Here is a 12,573-nt window from a genome sequence, read left to right as displayed (position 1 = left end):
TGGCAGTAGAAGCTCTAGAGCCCCCTATGCACTAAACCTATACAGGCTGCAGATGATATAATTAAAGGTACTTGTGTAGTATCACGGCGCCCGTCGCATCGCATACCACTAATTAAGGTATGCGATGGACCCGATTTGAGGCTTTTCCTGGGAAGAGTGTACAATTTTAAGATCGCATCGCATGCCATTATAATGGCATGCGATTTCAATGTTAAATGCGCACCCAGACCCGTTTTTGTTTTTCTTTTTTATTGTATCCCCACCCTGATGGGTAATTACAGTGTCAAATGCCCCCCCATTGTTAACGCCACCCCACTATCAATGCTAACCCGAAGCATGGCGAGCGCAGTGGTACGCGTCCTCCGACCTTTTCATACCCCCACTATTCACGTCGGCGTGGAGTTGATTTTATAGTGTGGCGTGCGGACGCGTAATACTTGTGAAGTAATGCACGTCCCCACGCGGGGATCGCTGCAGTCGCCACGCTTCGGGCTCGGTTGTTCGCTGCGCTCACCACACTTTATAACATCAACTCCACGCCGACGTGGATAGTGGGGGTATGAAAAGGTCGGAGGACGCGTATCACCGCCCCTCGCAGGCTTGTTGCACTCGCCACGCTTTAGGGTGGCGTTAACAATGGGGGGGGGGGGGCATTTAACATTGTCAGTACCCATCAGGGTGGGTGTACAATTTAAAATCTGTATAATCGCGTCTCATCGAATCGCATCCGATCATATGGCATGCGATGCAATTTTTTTGGTTGTACAATGGCATGCAATGGAAAGGGGGGTGCCGTGATAATACACAAGTACCTAATTAACAATATCGGCCACAGGTCTCTGTTGTGTATACACACCGGACGATATCGGCTGCCAATATCGTTTAGTGATGTCACCAGGACCCACTGGCAGGTTGTTTCAATATATAGCCAATTTACCTGCTTGTTCAGAAAACTTAAATTGTTAACTATACATGGGAGCGTGCATAGTTTAAGTCAGGGATGGGGAACCTTTGGCCCTCCAGCTGTTGCTGAACGACACATCCCAACATGCACTGCTACAGTTTTGCTATATGGTCATGCTAAAACTGTAGTAAAGCATTCTGGGATGTGTAGCTCAACAACAGCTGGAGGGCCAAATGGTTCCCCATCCCTGGTTTAAGTGTACACACTAGACAATATTGATAATGATATTGCCTAAAAGCCTCTTTGTGAGCGATATTATTCACAATATCCCCTAGTGTGTGTATGGGACATAAGTCACTGACATATGAATGCAGATGGCAGCACTGATGCAGAGCAATGCCTGTCTATCACAAATCTAGCATTTATTCTACCTACAGTGTATAGAAAAAACTGACAATACAGTACAGAAATCTTACCATACATATGCTAATATTTAGTAGCACACTAACTGCCACACCCTGCAACCCCCTGTAAGTAGGCTTGCCAGGCTGTAACTACATACTGCATTAATATGTGTTGTATACAAGGTATGTACTGTAATTGCACTGCATCCATACAGCATAACGTATATACTCGAGTATAAATCGACCTGATTATAAGCCGAGGCACCTAATTTCACAACAAAAAACTGGGAAAACTTATTGACTCAAGGAGGACTCTCACTCGAGTATAAGCTGAGAGGGGGCTTTTTCAGCATAAAAAATGTTCTGAAAAAGTAGGCTTATACTTGAGTATATATGGTACTTCTTAATGAACTGTAGTTTAGGCATGCAAATTTGCCTGTTGGCAATAGGGACACTATTACTGCCCATTGTATTACAGGTTTTTCACAAGAACAACACCTACAATGCTTCTAGAGCTCTTCTCAGGTCCTTGTGGAGAACATGCTGGGCAAACATTACGCAACTGTCATGCCAATCCAGATTAACTATGGATCGGATGTTTATATCGCATAGGACAAGTCTGTGATCAATAAATAATGATTGGATGTTCCTCCATGATCAAATTAACCAGTCATCATCCCTACATTTCCTTACACTATTCCTTCATAGGGCAGGAAAGCGGATATCATGGGCCAAACACGGTAAAAAATATCTGTGTTTCCTCTACCTCCCCATGGCAGCATACTTCTGGGTTACGCTCTCTCGGGTAGATATCTGGAAAGGAACACAAAAAACAGACACTGCCCCTATATAAGGACCTCCTCCCCTGGGCTCTGTGTCTTTTTTTCCTTTCCGGGTAGGTGTATGGGCTTACCCTGTGAAGAGGCTGTGTAGCTGGCTCCCCTGCCGAGTGCAGTAAGGGGTAATGGCATAATAGGACTCCCGCTGTCAAGGGCAGTTGGGCCGTCCGTCTGCTGGGGTACCCCGCCGCCAGGAGCGGTTGTGGGTAATGGCGCCGGTATCTGAACAAACAGGCGCCATGGAAACTGAGTCGGGCGACTAGCATGACGCAGCGCGTGGTGACGCAGGACGTCACGCGCGGTATTAGTAGGAGACGCTGGTGGCGTCTGAGGTCATCGGAAGGCGCCTCAGAGCGTCTGTGGAACAGAGATACCTGCGGCCGTGTGAGAGTGGACGCTGTTGTTGCAGAGCGGGCCAGTGAAAGTTTTTCCCGATACCAGCAGACTGTGGTAAGGTCCCGTTAGGCAGCGGCGCTGCCTGGGACTTGGCTGTATTATTTTCCGTCTAAATAGAGGTCATATGTTGTTACAGTGAGTCTCTGTTGCCAGAGTTTAACATGGAGGATGAAAAAAAGCAGCCGATTAAGCCAGGGTAAGCCGGAGTAAGATGCACAGTTTGTTTTTTTTTTGTTTTTTTTTTTTACTTAGTACAAAAAGTCTTGTTATATGCTTGAACATGGGTTTCTTTTGCTAGGTCGGAAACTGGCAAAGAAAAAAGCGAGGTTAAAACCAAACACAAGCGGAAGTGTTCATCTTGTGACAAAGTGTTACCTGATAAATGTTCAGGTTCAGTGTGCAGCAAATGTAGAGGTTCCCTGCAAATAGGATCTATCCAGATCACAGACTTAGTGAAGCTACTCAAAACTGAGCTAGCGGATACTTTTATGTCTAAAGAGGATTTTGCCAAATCATCAGGAAAGAGGCCCAGGGCTGTACTTTCGGACTCAGAGGGTTCAGAACCGGGTCCTTCAGGGAAGCCAGAGGAAGAGATGGAGGAAGGTGAAGTCTTCCAAGAAAAAGAAGGGGTGGATTTCAACCCAGACTTACTAGAGAACCTACTCTGTTTGGTCCATAAGTCGCTCAATATAGAAGACCCTCAGGAGGAGGGCAAGCTTCAGGACCTCCTGTTTAAAGATAAAAAGAAAAAAACCAAACAATTCCCATTGTCTAAGACGCTACAGGAAGTAGTGGAAGAGGAATGGGGGCATCCCGATAAAAAGGTGGCGGTGCCTTTAAGGGTGTCCAAAATGACCATGAGCAGGTTAAAAGGTGGGATGAAGCACCCAAAGTTGATGCGGCAATAGCACGTATTTCAAGGAAAACTACGCTACCATTAGAGGATGCGAATATATTTAAGGACTCAATGGAGAGAAAAATTGAAATGAGTCTGAGGAAGCAGCACACGACGATAGGGGCTTCAATGAAGGCCTCATCAGCTGTAGCGGTGACTACTAGAGTCTTAAGGTCATGGTGCCAAGACCTGGAGTCCGACATGCTGGATGGCATTAAGAGAGCTGAGTTATTGAAGGTGGTACAAAACATACAGGTGGCTGTTGAGTTTTTGTGCGATGCCTCACTTGATATGGTACGCTTGGCGGCCAGATCCAACGCTACAACGGCGGTTATAAGAAGGGCCTTATGGCTAAAGCCTTGGGCGGCGGACAGTCAGTCCAAAAATAAATTAATCTCATTACCTTTTCAGGTAAATTACCTGTATGGGCAACAGTTGGATGAGATTATTACGAAAGTATCAGGGGGTAAGTCGGTATGGCTACCCCAGGATAAGGCCGCAAGAAGAGGGACATTTAATAAATCATCCCGGTACCAGTCGGCTGACTTCAGGGAAGCAAAAACATATAGGCCGGGCAGAGGTTTTCGCAGGCCTTGGCTTGGTAACAGAAATAATTTTCGTGGCCAAAGAGGTAGAGATGGCAGATTTGCCTTCAGGCAAAACCAGCAATGACGCCAGAGAGAAAGTGGGCGGCAGGCTGATGCAATACCAGGAGGCCTGGCATCAGTCAGTAAAGGACAAATGGGTGCTGGAGGTAATTACCTCAGGCTACAAAATCGAATTTGTTACAGTACCAGGAAACTGGATGGAAGTGTCACCTATTCCCAGCAACCTGGAAGAAAGGGCGGCCTTATTCAGCAGCCTACAAACCATGATAGAGCAAGGGGTAGTTTTAAGAGTTCCCAAACAGGACGAAGATCTGGGGTGGTTTTCAAGATTCTTCGTTGTGAAAAAACCTTCAGGGGGATTCAGAACTATCCTAGACCTAAGAAGACTAAATACCTACGTTCAGGTAAAACGATTCAGGATGGAGTCAATAAGATCCATTGTGCCAGATATAGAAAGAGGGATGTGTTTAACTACCATCGATTTAAAGGACGCATATTTACATGTTCCAATATTTTTAGGACATCAAAAGTTCCTCAGATTCCGTCTAAAACAGGTCACATACCAGTTCACATCGCTGCCGTTCGGCCTGTCAACATCCCCAAGAACCTTTACAAAAATGCTAGTGGTACTGGTGGCCAACCTAAGGGTGCTAGGAGTCTCAATCTGGCCGTACCTGGACGACCTCTTAATCGCAGCAGATACCAAGGAGATGGCAAAGGCACATACAAGGGTTGTGCTGGATTACCTAAGACAACATGGGTGGTTAATCAACCTCCAAAAAAGTCAGTTAGAGCCGACACAAGAGGTGAAATACCTGGGTGTCATCTTAAATACGAAAGAGATGACTATAAAATTGACAAAGGACAGACGCTTAAAACTTTTACAAGAAGTAAGAGGAATGCTAAGGAAAAAGGCAGTGTACTCAGAAGACTGCATGAGAGTACTTGGCCTTATGTCGGCCGCATTGGACACGGCAATGTGGGCCAGATTTCACATCAGAACACTGCAGAATTGCTTCTTAAGACAGTGGAATGGGGATGCAAAGGACCGAAGACAGAGAATATATCTGTCAAAAGGGGCAGTAGAAGATCTGCTTTGGTGGTCAAAAAAGCACAGGTTGACCAAAGGAAAGTCGTTTGCGACCGGACCACAGATGGTGGTGACAACAGACGCCAGCGAGACTGGATGGGGCGCTGTGTGCGAAGAGCAGTCGATACAAGGAGAATGGGACCAGGCTATGAGCCAGGAACATTCAAACGTAAGAGAGATGCGGGCGGTGTTTCTGGCATGTCAAGAATTCCAGGAACTGGTAAGAGGCAAGGATCTGATAATAAGATCGGACAACCAGTCAGTGGTCATGTACCTAAACAAACAGGGGGGTACAAGGAGCCAGAAGCTGATGTCGGAAGTGGCACTAATCCTGAATTGGGCAGAACGTCATGTCAGAAACATCTCCGCAGTGTTCGTGGCAAGAAAAGAAAATGTCAGGGCAGATGCTCTGAGCAGGCACAGGTTAACCCCAGGAGAGTGGGAATTGTCAACAGCAGTGTTTGTACAGTTAACACAGAAATGGGGGATGCCAGAGGTGGACCTGATGGCGACGGCGAGCAACGCGAAGGTTCCGAGGTTCATTTCCAGACACTGGGAACCAACAGCGTGGCAGACAGACGCACTCACCGCAAGGTGGGGAGTGGAATTAGCATATGTATTTCCCCCGTTCACAATTATCCACAGGTTCCTGAACAAAGTGCAGAGAGAAACGGAAACGGTAATAGCGGTCCTGCCATACTGGCCGAGGAGACCTTGGTTTGCCAAGTTAGTAAGAATGTCGATAGGGGGGCCATGGGTCCTACCCAATCATGAGGATCTCATTTGGCAGGGTCGGTATCACCAACGTCAACCAGCAAGTTGAAGCCTGGCGGCCTGGTTACTGAGACCAGGACGTTAAGAGGAAAAGGGTTTTCTCAAAAGGTAGTGGATACACTACTGAAGGCAAGGAAGATGTCGACGTCAGCAACCTATTATAGGATATGGGGCAAATATGTGTTCTTCTGTAAAGAAAATAACAGAAATCCCAGATTAATACCGACCATTCTAGACTTCCTGCAAGCAGGGTTGGAAAAGAAGCTGGCGGCGAATTCTTTGAAGGTGCAAATCTCGGCCATTGGGGCAATGTTGGACATCAAGATTGCGGACAATAAGTATATTCAGAGGTTCGTTCAAGCGATCAAGAAGATCAGGCCAACTTTCCACAACCCCATGGCCCCATGGGACCTCAATTTGGTCCTTAACGTATTAACAGAAGCTCCGTTCGAACCAATAGAGGAGATATCACTCAACTATCTTACTATGAAAGTGGTCTTCCTTGTAGCAATTACATCAGCAAGGAGAGTGTCCAAACTCCAGGCCCTGTGGGTACAAGAACCGTTTCTAAATTTCTTCGAAGACAAGGCAGTGCTGAGAACAAACCCTACTTTTTTAACTAAAGTAGTTTCCAGTTTCCATCTCAACCAGGAGATAATCCTTCCTTCTTTCTGTGCGGACCCTAAAAATGCTAAGGAAGAAAGGTTGCATAATCTAGATGTGACTAGAGCCTTAAAGACCTATATAAGAAGAGTACAGCCTTTCAGGAAATCAAAAAGGTTGTTCATACTGATGGAAGGCAGGAATAAGGGTCTGGGAGCTACAAAAACCACCATTTCTAGGTGGATAAAGACATGCATCAGGGAAGCATACAAGATTAGAAAGTTGGAAGTTCCTGTGGGGCTAAAAGCCCACTCGACTAGGTCCTTGGCGGCGTCCTGGGCCGAAAGGGAGTCCACGTCAATAGAAGAAGTATGCAGAGCAGCATGCTGGTCATCTGCACACACGTTTACCAAACACTACAGGGTAGACGTTACGGCATCCCAAGATGCTAGTATGGGGCGCAAAATATTGAGCGCAGTAGTATGAAGATAGGCACGTAGGCTGACTAAAGGGTACAGACTACAGACGGAGATGGTGAAGTAACCGTATCCTTTTTCTTTCATTTATGATAATGGATTGTCCCACCCAGTGAAATAAAACTGCTTGGGTATACCCAGAAGTATGCTGCCATGGGGAGGTAGAGGAAAGTACAGATTAGTACCTGTTAATAGGCTTTCCTCTACTCCACCATGGCAGCCGTTTTCCCGTGCCCATTTTGTTGTACATGTGTTGTGTATGGAGCTAATTAATTGAAGAAACAGAGCCCAGGGGAGGAGGTCCTTATATAGGGGCAGTGTCTGTTTTTTGTGTTCCTTTCCAGATATCTACCGAGAGGGCGTAACCCAGAAGTATGCTGCCATGTTGGAGTAGAGGAAAGCCTATTAACAGGTACTAATCTGTACTTTTATGGCCATGCTATCTACTAGACTCCAGGCTGTCCTACTTGCATGTGTAATGGTAGGTGGGCTATGCACCGCTAGCATGAGGACATAATGTGGAGGAGGAGTTCCTAGAAGGTAAGTATGCACCCAGAGGAGGAATAGAACCATAGCAGCAGATGGGGGTGGGGGAATAGAACAATGGGCAAACTGAGTTGACTTTCATTCCTTCCAACAAAAGGCCCATACACACTAGAAGATTACAATTCCAATCTGGCTGGTTGTAAATTGTTCCCAGACATGTCTAGATTTTCATTCCAATCAACTATTTGCTCCCAAACACTGGGAAATGGACAAAAGCAGTCATCTGCATAAATAGATTTAACCAGTTTGTCTGAATGACCAATTTAGTCCATTTTTCATGTTCAATTGTCATTTGCTCCGAAAAATTTCCAGATTTTCATTTCAACCAGCCAGATTGGAAAGATAATCTTTTAGTGTAGATGGGCCTTAATAGCCATTGGTGGGCTATCCAGAGAATGTAGCCCTTGATGGTACTATTGGTGGTTAACCACAATGGTAGGAAACTATTACTGATTTCATCCATTGTGGTCATCCCTGCTGTATTAATCACATAGCAGTGGGCCAATCAGAAGTGGAAACAGAGCTTTGCGATTACACCAGGGGTTGGGGTTTGACGCCATATGCCAGCACCAAGGATAAAAAATATTTTTTACATCAGACCTTTGCGCCATTGGGGTGTGGTATAAGTTGTCAACAGTCATTAAGTTGACATGATAATGTTGACATGCTAACCATGTTGACTGTGACATTATCGACACTAATCTTGTCTAAAGGCGCATACACACTAGAAGATTATCTTTATAATCGGGCTGGTTGTAATGAAAATCTGGAAATTCCTGCATAAAGGCCCTTACACACTAGAAGATATTGGCATCAATCTCATTCAGAAAGGGGCTTCTGACAATATCTTCTAGTGTGTATGTCCAATATCTTTAACAATGCTCATTGTTAATAATATTGACATCTTCCGAATATACAGGTCAATCTGCCGATATTGCTCATGCACCCATCTTTCAATGTGGATGCACAATATCTTTCATGATCAGCTCAAGGGAAATTGTTCACCAATATCTTTTGTCTTTCAAATCTTCTAGTGTGTGTATGACCAATTTGTCTGTAGGACCAATTTGTGGCTGTTTACCATGTTTAGGAGGAAATGGTCAATTGTCCTTTGCTCCCCAAAATTTCCAGATTTTCATTTCAACCAGCCAGATTGGAAAGATATTTTTCTAGTGTGTATGGGTCTTAAGATATGTCAAGATGATGAATTGTCAACAAACCATTACTAATAGTCTAGTGGTCCCTTACCATCTCCCAGAAGTAGACTTAAGGGCCCCTTACATTTGTGAGATTTTGTCAGATTTGACCCAATTCAGCTGGATTGGGTCAATTTATCTGACACAATCTGATGTGTAGGACCCAATGCACAATCCCATGCCATTGGGTATAACCAAGAGATTGCAATAGATTGATCCTCCTGCACATAGGATAAATCTTGAGTCAGTCAGGTCCAACTTGTTGGACAATAAGTTGGACAAGTGTAAGGGGGCCTTAACCCTTTAACATCGCACTAATAACCTGGGTTATTGCCGGGTTGCTGCCTGGTTGACCCGGGTTGAGGTGCGTTGTTTACGCACAAAACCTAATCTTATCCATGCACTTATTATATCCTGCATTGATTGTTGCAATAGTCTCCTAACTGGTCTTCCCAAGAACAGACTCTCTACACTGCAATGCATCTTAAATGCTGCTGCTAGGCTAATCTTCCTTGCAAGACGCTCATCGTCTGCTGATCCGTATTCAATATAAAACACTTCTACTCTCATATAAAGCTATTAACCATACTGCACCAGCATATATCTCTTTACTTATCACAAAATATCTCCCATCTCGACCACTCTGCTCTGCACAAGATCTGCGTCTCTCTTCTGCACGGATCACTAGCTCCCATTCACTATTACAGGACTTTCATCGGGTTGCTCCCATCCTATGGAATGCCCTTCTACACACAATAAGACTCTCCACTAGCCTCCAAACATTCAAGTGTTCCCTGAAAACTCACCTCTTCAGGCAAGCCTATCATATTTAAGTTCTACACGCATAACCCTCTGAGGCACTTATGTACTATATAGCTACCCTTCTGGACCTGTAACTTGGTGGGACTGTTATGCTATTACTGATGCCTGTCCTTGTGTTTCTCTCCTATATCCCTATAGATTGTAAGCTTGCAGCAGGGCCCTCCTACCTCCAAGTCTGTCTGTTGTTACCTAGTTTGTTTTATCACTGTCTACTATTGTAAAGCGCAAGGGAATCTGCTGTGCTATTTAAACTGTAAATAAATAAATAACCTGGGATGACAACCAGGCAATTTGAGTTATTAGAAGGGTTAAACTCAGGTCGCCCTGAGTTTTGGCTAATCATCAGTATCCTCAGACTGTCAACATTTCACATGGCAACATTGTGAACCTGCTGACATGCGTTACCTGGTGCCCGTGGACAGGTTGAGTCATTGTGGTGTTGACATTATGGTCATCATCATGGTTACTGTTGACCAGCGTCAAACTGGGACATACCTGTATAGGGCCCACCGGGGAATGCAGTGATAAGGGCTCTTGTTTACTGGTGTGGCCAGCTGCATCAGAGGTTTGCATGGCCTAGGCTCCATGATATATATATATATATATATATATATATATATATAAAATATATAATATAGTAAATAGTGTGACATACACATGATCAGACACACACGTGGGGTATCTTCGGCGGCTACTCCGTGAGCCCGGCCTCGGTGTCCTCCCACCCTCTGGTCCTCATGACGTCCCCCAACTGGAGTCTCATGACGTCCCCCAACTGGATATTCGGGGACGTTCCCGCGTCCCGCCCGGGGCCGCCATTGTCCCGCGGTGGGGGGGGACAGTTGGGAGCCCCCCCAGCTTGCCGAGAATAGACGCTGTGCGCACAGCGTCTATTCAGCGCCGACGAGCGGCTAAAATGGGGCGTGGCCGGAGTTCGCGTCACCCCCGTGAGGCCACGACCCTTTTCTCGAGGCCACGCCCCCTTTCCTTGAGGCCACGCCCCCTTTCGGGAACACGCGAGGCTTCGCCGCGCGAACGTCCCAACCTCCCAACTTCAAAAGTTGGGAGGTATACCCATTGTCAACGCCGCCCCAAGTATCAACGCCAACCCGAAGCGTGGCGAGAACAGCGAGCCCGCGAGGGGTGGTGGTACGCGTCCTCCAACCTTTTTCATACCCCACTATCCACGTCGGCATGGAGTTGATTTTAGATAGTGTGGCGAGCGCAGTGAGTCACCGAGCCCGAAGCGTGGCAAGCGCAGCGAGCCCTGCGAGGGGCCGCGTATTACTTTACATGTATTCCGCGTCCGCTCGCCACACTATCTACAGTCAACTCCACGCCGACGTGGATAGTGGGGGTATGAAAAGGTTGGAGGATGCACATAGAACATAATAAAAGGGCATTCTTGTGAGTTGGCTGTTAAATCGTCAGGAAGCATGTACTTGGCTATTACAGAGAAAATAGAATAGAATACTAGCATGTTATAGGCAGCTACAATAATTCGCTACTAGTTTTAAGAAAGTTTTTCCAACCAACAAAATGGCCGCCGAGCTGTCACCGAGGCGCTTTTTGACAGTGCTGTGCACACTCTATGGATAGCGTCTGTACATCCACGTGATTCACTGACGTCCTGCAAATGATTCTCCTGGAAGGCGGCCATGTTAGAGGAGATTACATACCAGCAAAGTGTAGGTGTGTGGCTACAATAAAATGGCGCGATAACCCCGGACAAAATAAGCCCATACTTCCTTTCCTGGTTGGCAGTCAGTGGAGCAGCCTGTAATACACCGGTAGCTACCACCCAGTAATTTGGCAGGGATGGTGTTGTGTCACAGCAGCGGTATCGCTATGTACACACATTAACTGAGTGCAGAAGACGGATACCCCCACGGCGTACCCAGCCGCTATGGAGAAGGAGGATTACTACCTGGAGCTGTGTGACCGGCCCATTCTGTTTGAAAAAGCCACCAATGTCAATAGCGTGTTCTTCGATGAGGCCAATAAGCAGGTGATAGAGTGAATGCTGTGTATTCTATTGTGACTTATATTGTGGCACAATTGGCAGAGGTACTGCTACACAGACAGGAGGAAGCGCTGCAGTTCCAGATTTCCAGTGTCATAATGATGCCGGCAAAGCTGTACCCTGTCTGATCGGCGGTGTGACAAGTCCGGGAGAAATAATATCTGCAGAAATGTAATAAAGCTTGGAGAGGGATAAAGTGGCACCCAATCAGCTCCTAATCTAGCTCATTTGTCAAGCATAGCCAGTAACATTACAGAAGCTGCTGGGTGCTACTTTATCTCGCTACACTTTAGCACTTTCACAGCTTTGATACTTTCCTCATAGACCCATTTCAATCACTAGTATTTTGCATTCCTTATTTGCCATGTCCTCTCCCCTATTCCTCCCGTATCCCTTCTATTCCTCCCATTTTTCCCCCTATTTTCCCAATATCCTCCTATTTAATAACTATTCCTCCCATCTCCCACTATTCACACTTTTGTTTCCATCTCCTCCTGTCTCATCATAACTCCCCCCCACCCCCCCCCAATTCCTCCCATCACCCCTTATTACTCTCACTATTCCTCACGTTCCCCCATTTCACTCATCTTCCGGTACTTGTTTCCTAGCACGCCCCCCCCATGTCCATCATACACCAGCGCATCGCATGCCATATAGCCGCATGCGATGCGTTTTTTAATTGTACAAGCACCCTGATGGGTGCTTACAATGTTAAATGCACCCCCACGCCACCCCCACTGTCAGCGCAAAGGCAAAGGGCAAATCCGAAGTGTGGCGAGCGCAGCGGTACGCGTCCTCCGACCTTTTCATACCCCACTACCAAGTTGGCGTTGAGTTGATATTAGATAGTGTGGCGAGCGCAGCGAGCCACCGAGCCTGAAGCATGGTGAGCGCAGGCGTATTACTTCACATGTATTCCGCGTCCCCTCACACTATCTAAAGTTAACTCCACGCCGACGTGGATAGTGGAGGTATGAAAAGGTCGGAGGACGCGTAC

General features: G+C 46.3%; 1 protein-coding gene across 1 annotated transcript in view; it reads left to right on the top strand.

Annotated features, from left to right (window-relative positions):
- Positions 1 to 11,266: 11,266 nt before the first annotated feature.
- The window catches only part of RMC1 (regulator of MON1-CCZ1), a 37,262-nt gene continuing 35,955 nt past the window's right edge, over positions 11,267 to 12,573 (top strand). Inside the window, exon 1 of the mRNA XM_083187517.1 lies at positions 11,267 to 11,561. Coding sequence (XP_083043643.1) covers positions 11,460 to 11,561 — 102 coding nt within the window. The 5' untranslated portion in view covers positions 11,267 to 11,459. The remainder of the gene's footprint in view (positions 11,562 to 12,573) is intronic.

The sequence above is a fragment of the Crinia signifera genome, chromosome 5 (assembly GCF_055691185.1).
Source record: "Crinia signifera chromosome 5, ASM5569118v1, whole genome shotgun sequence".
Lineage (NCBI taxonomy): Eukaryota > Metazoa > Chordata > Amphibia > Anura > Myobatrachidae > Crinia > Crinia signifera.
The sequence above is the reverse complement of the archived record's forward strand: the minus strand, read 5'-3'. Positions and strand labels throughout refer to the sequence as shown.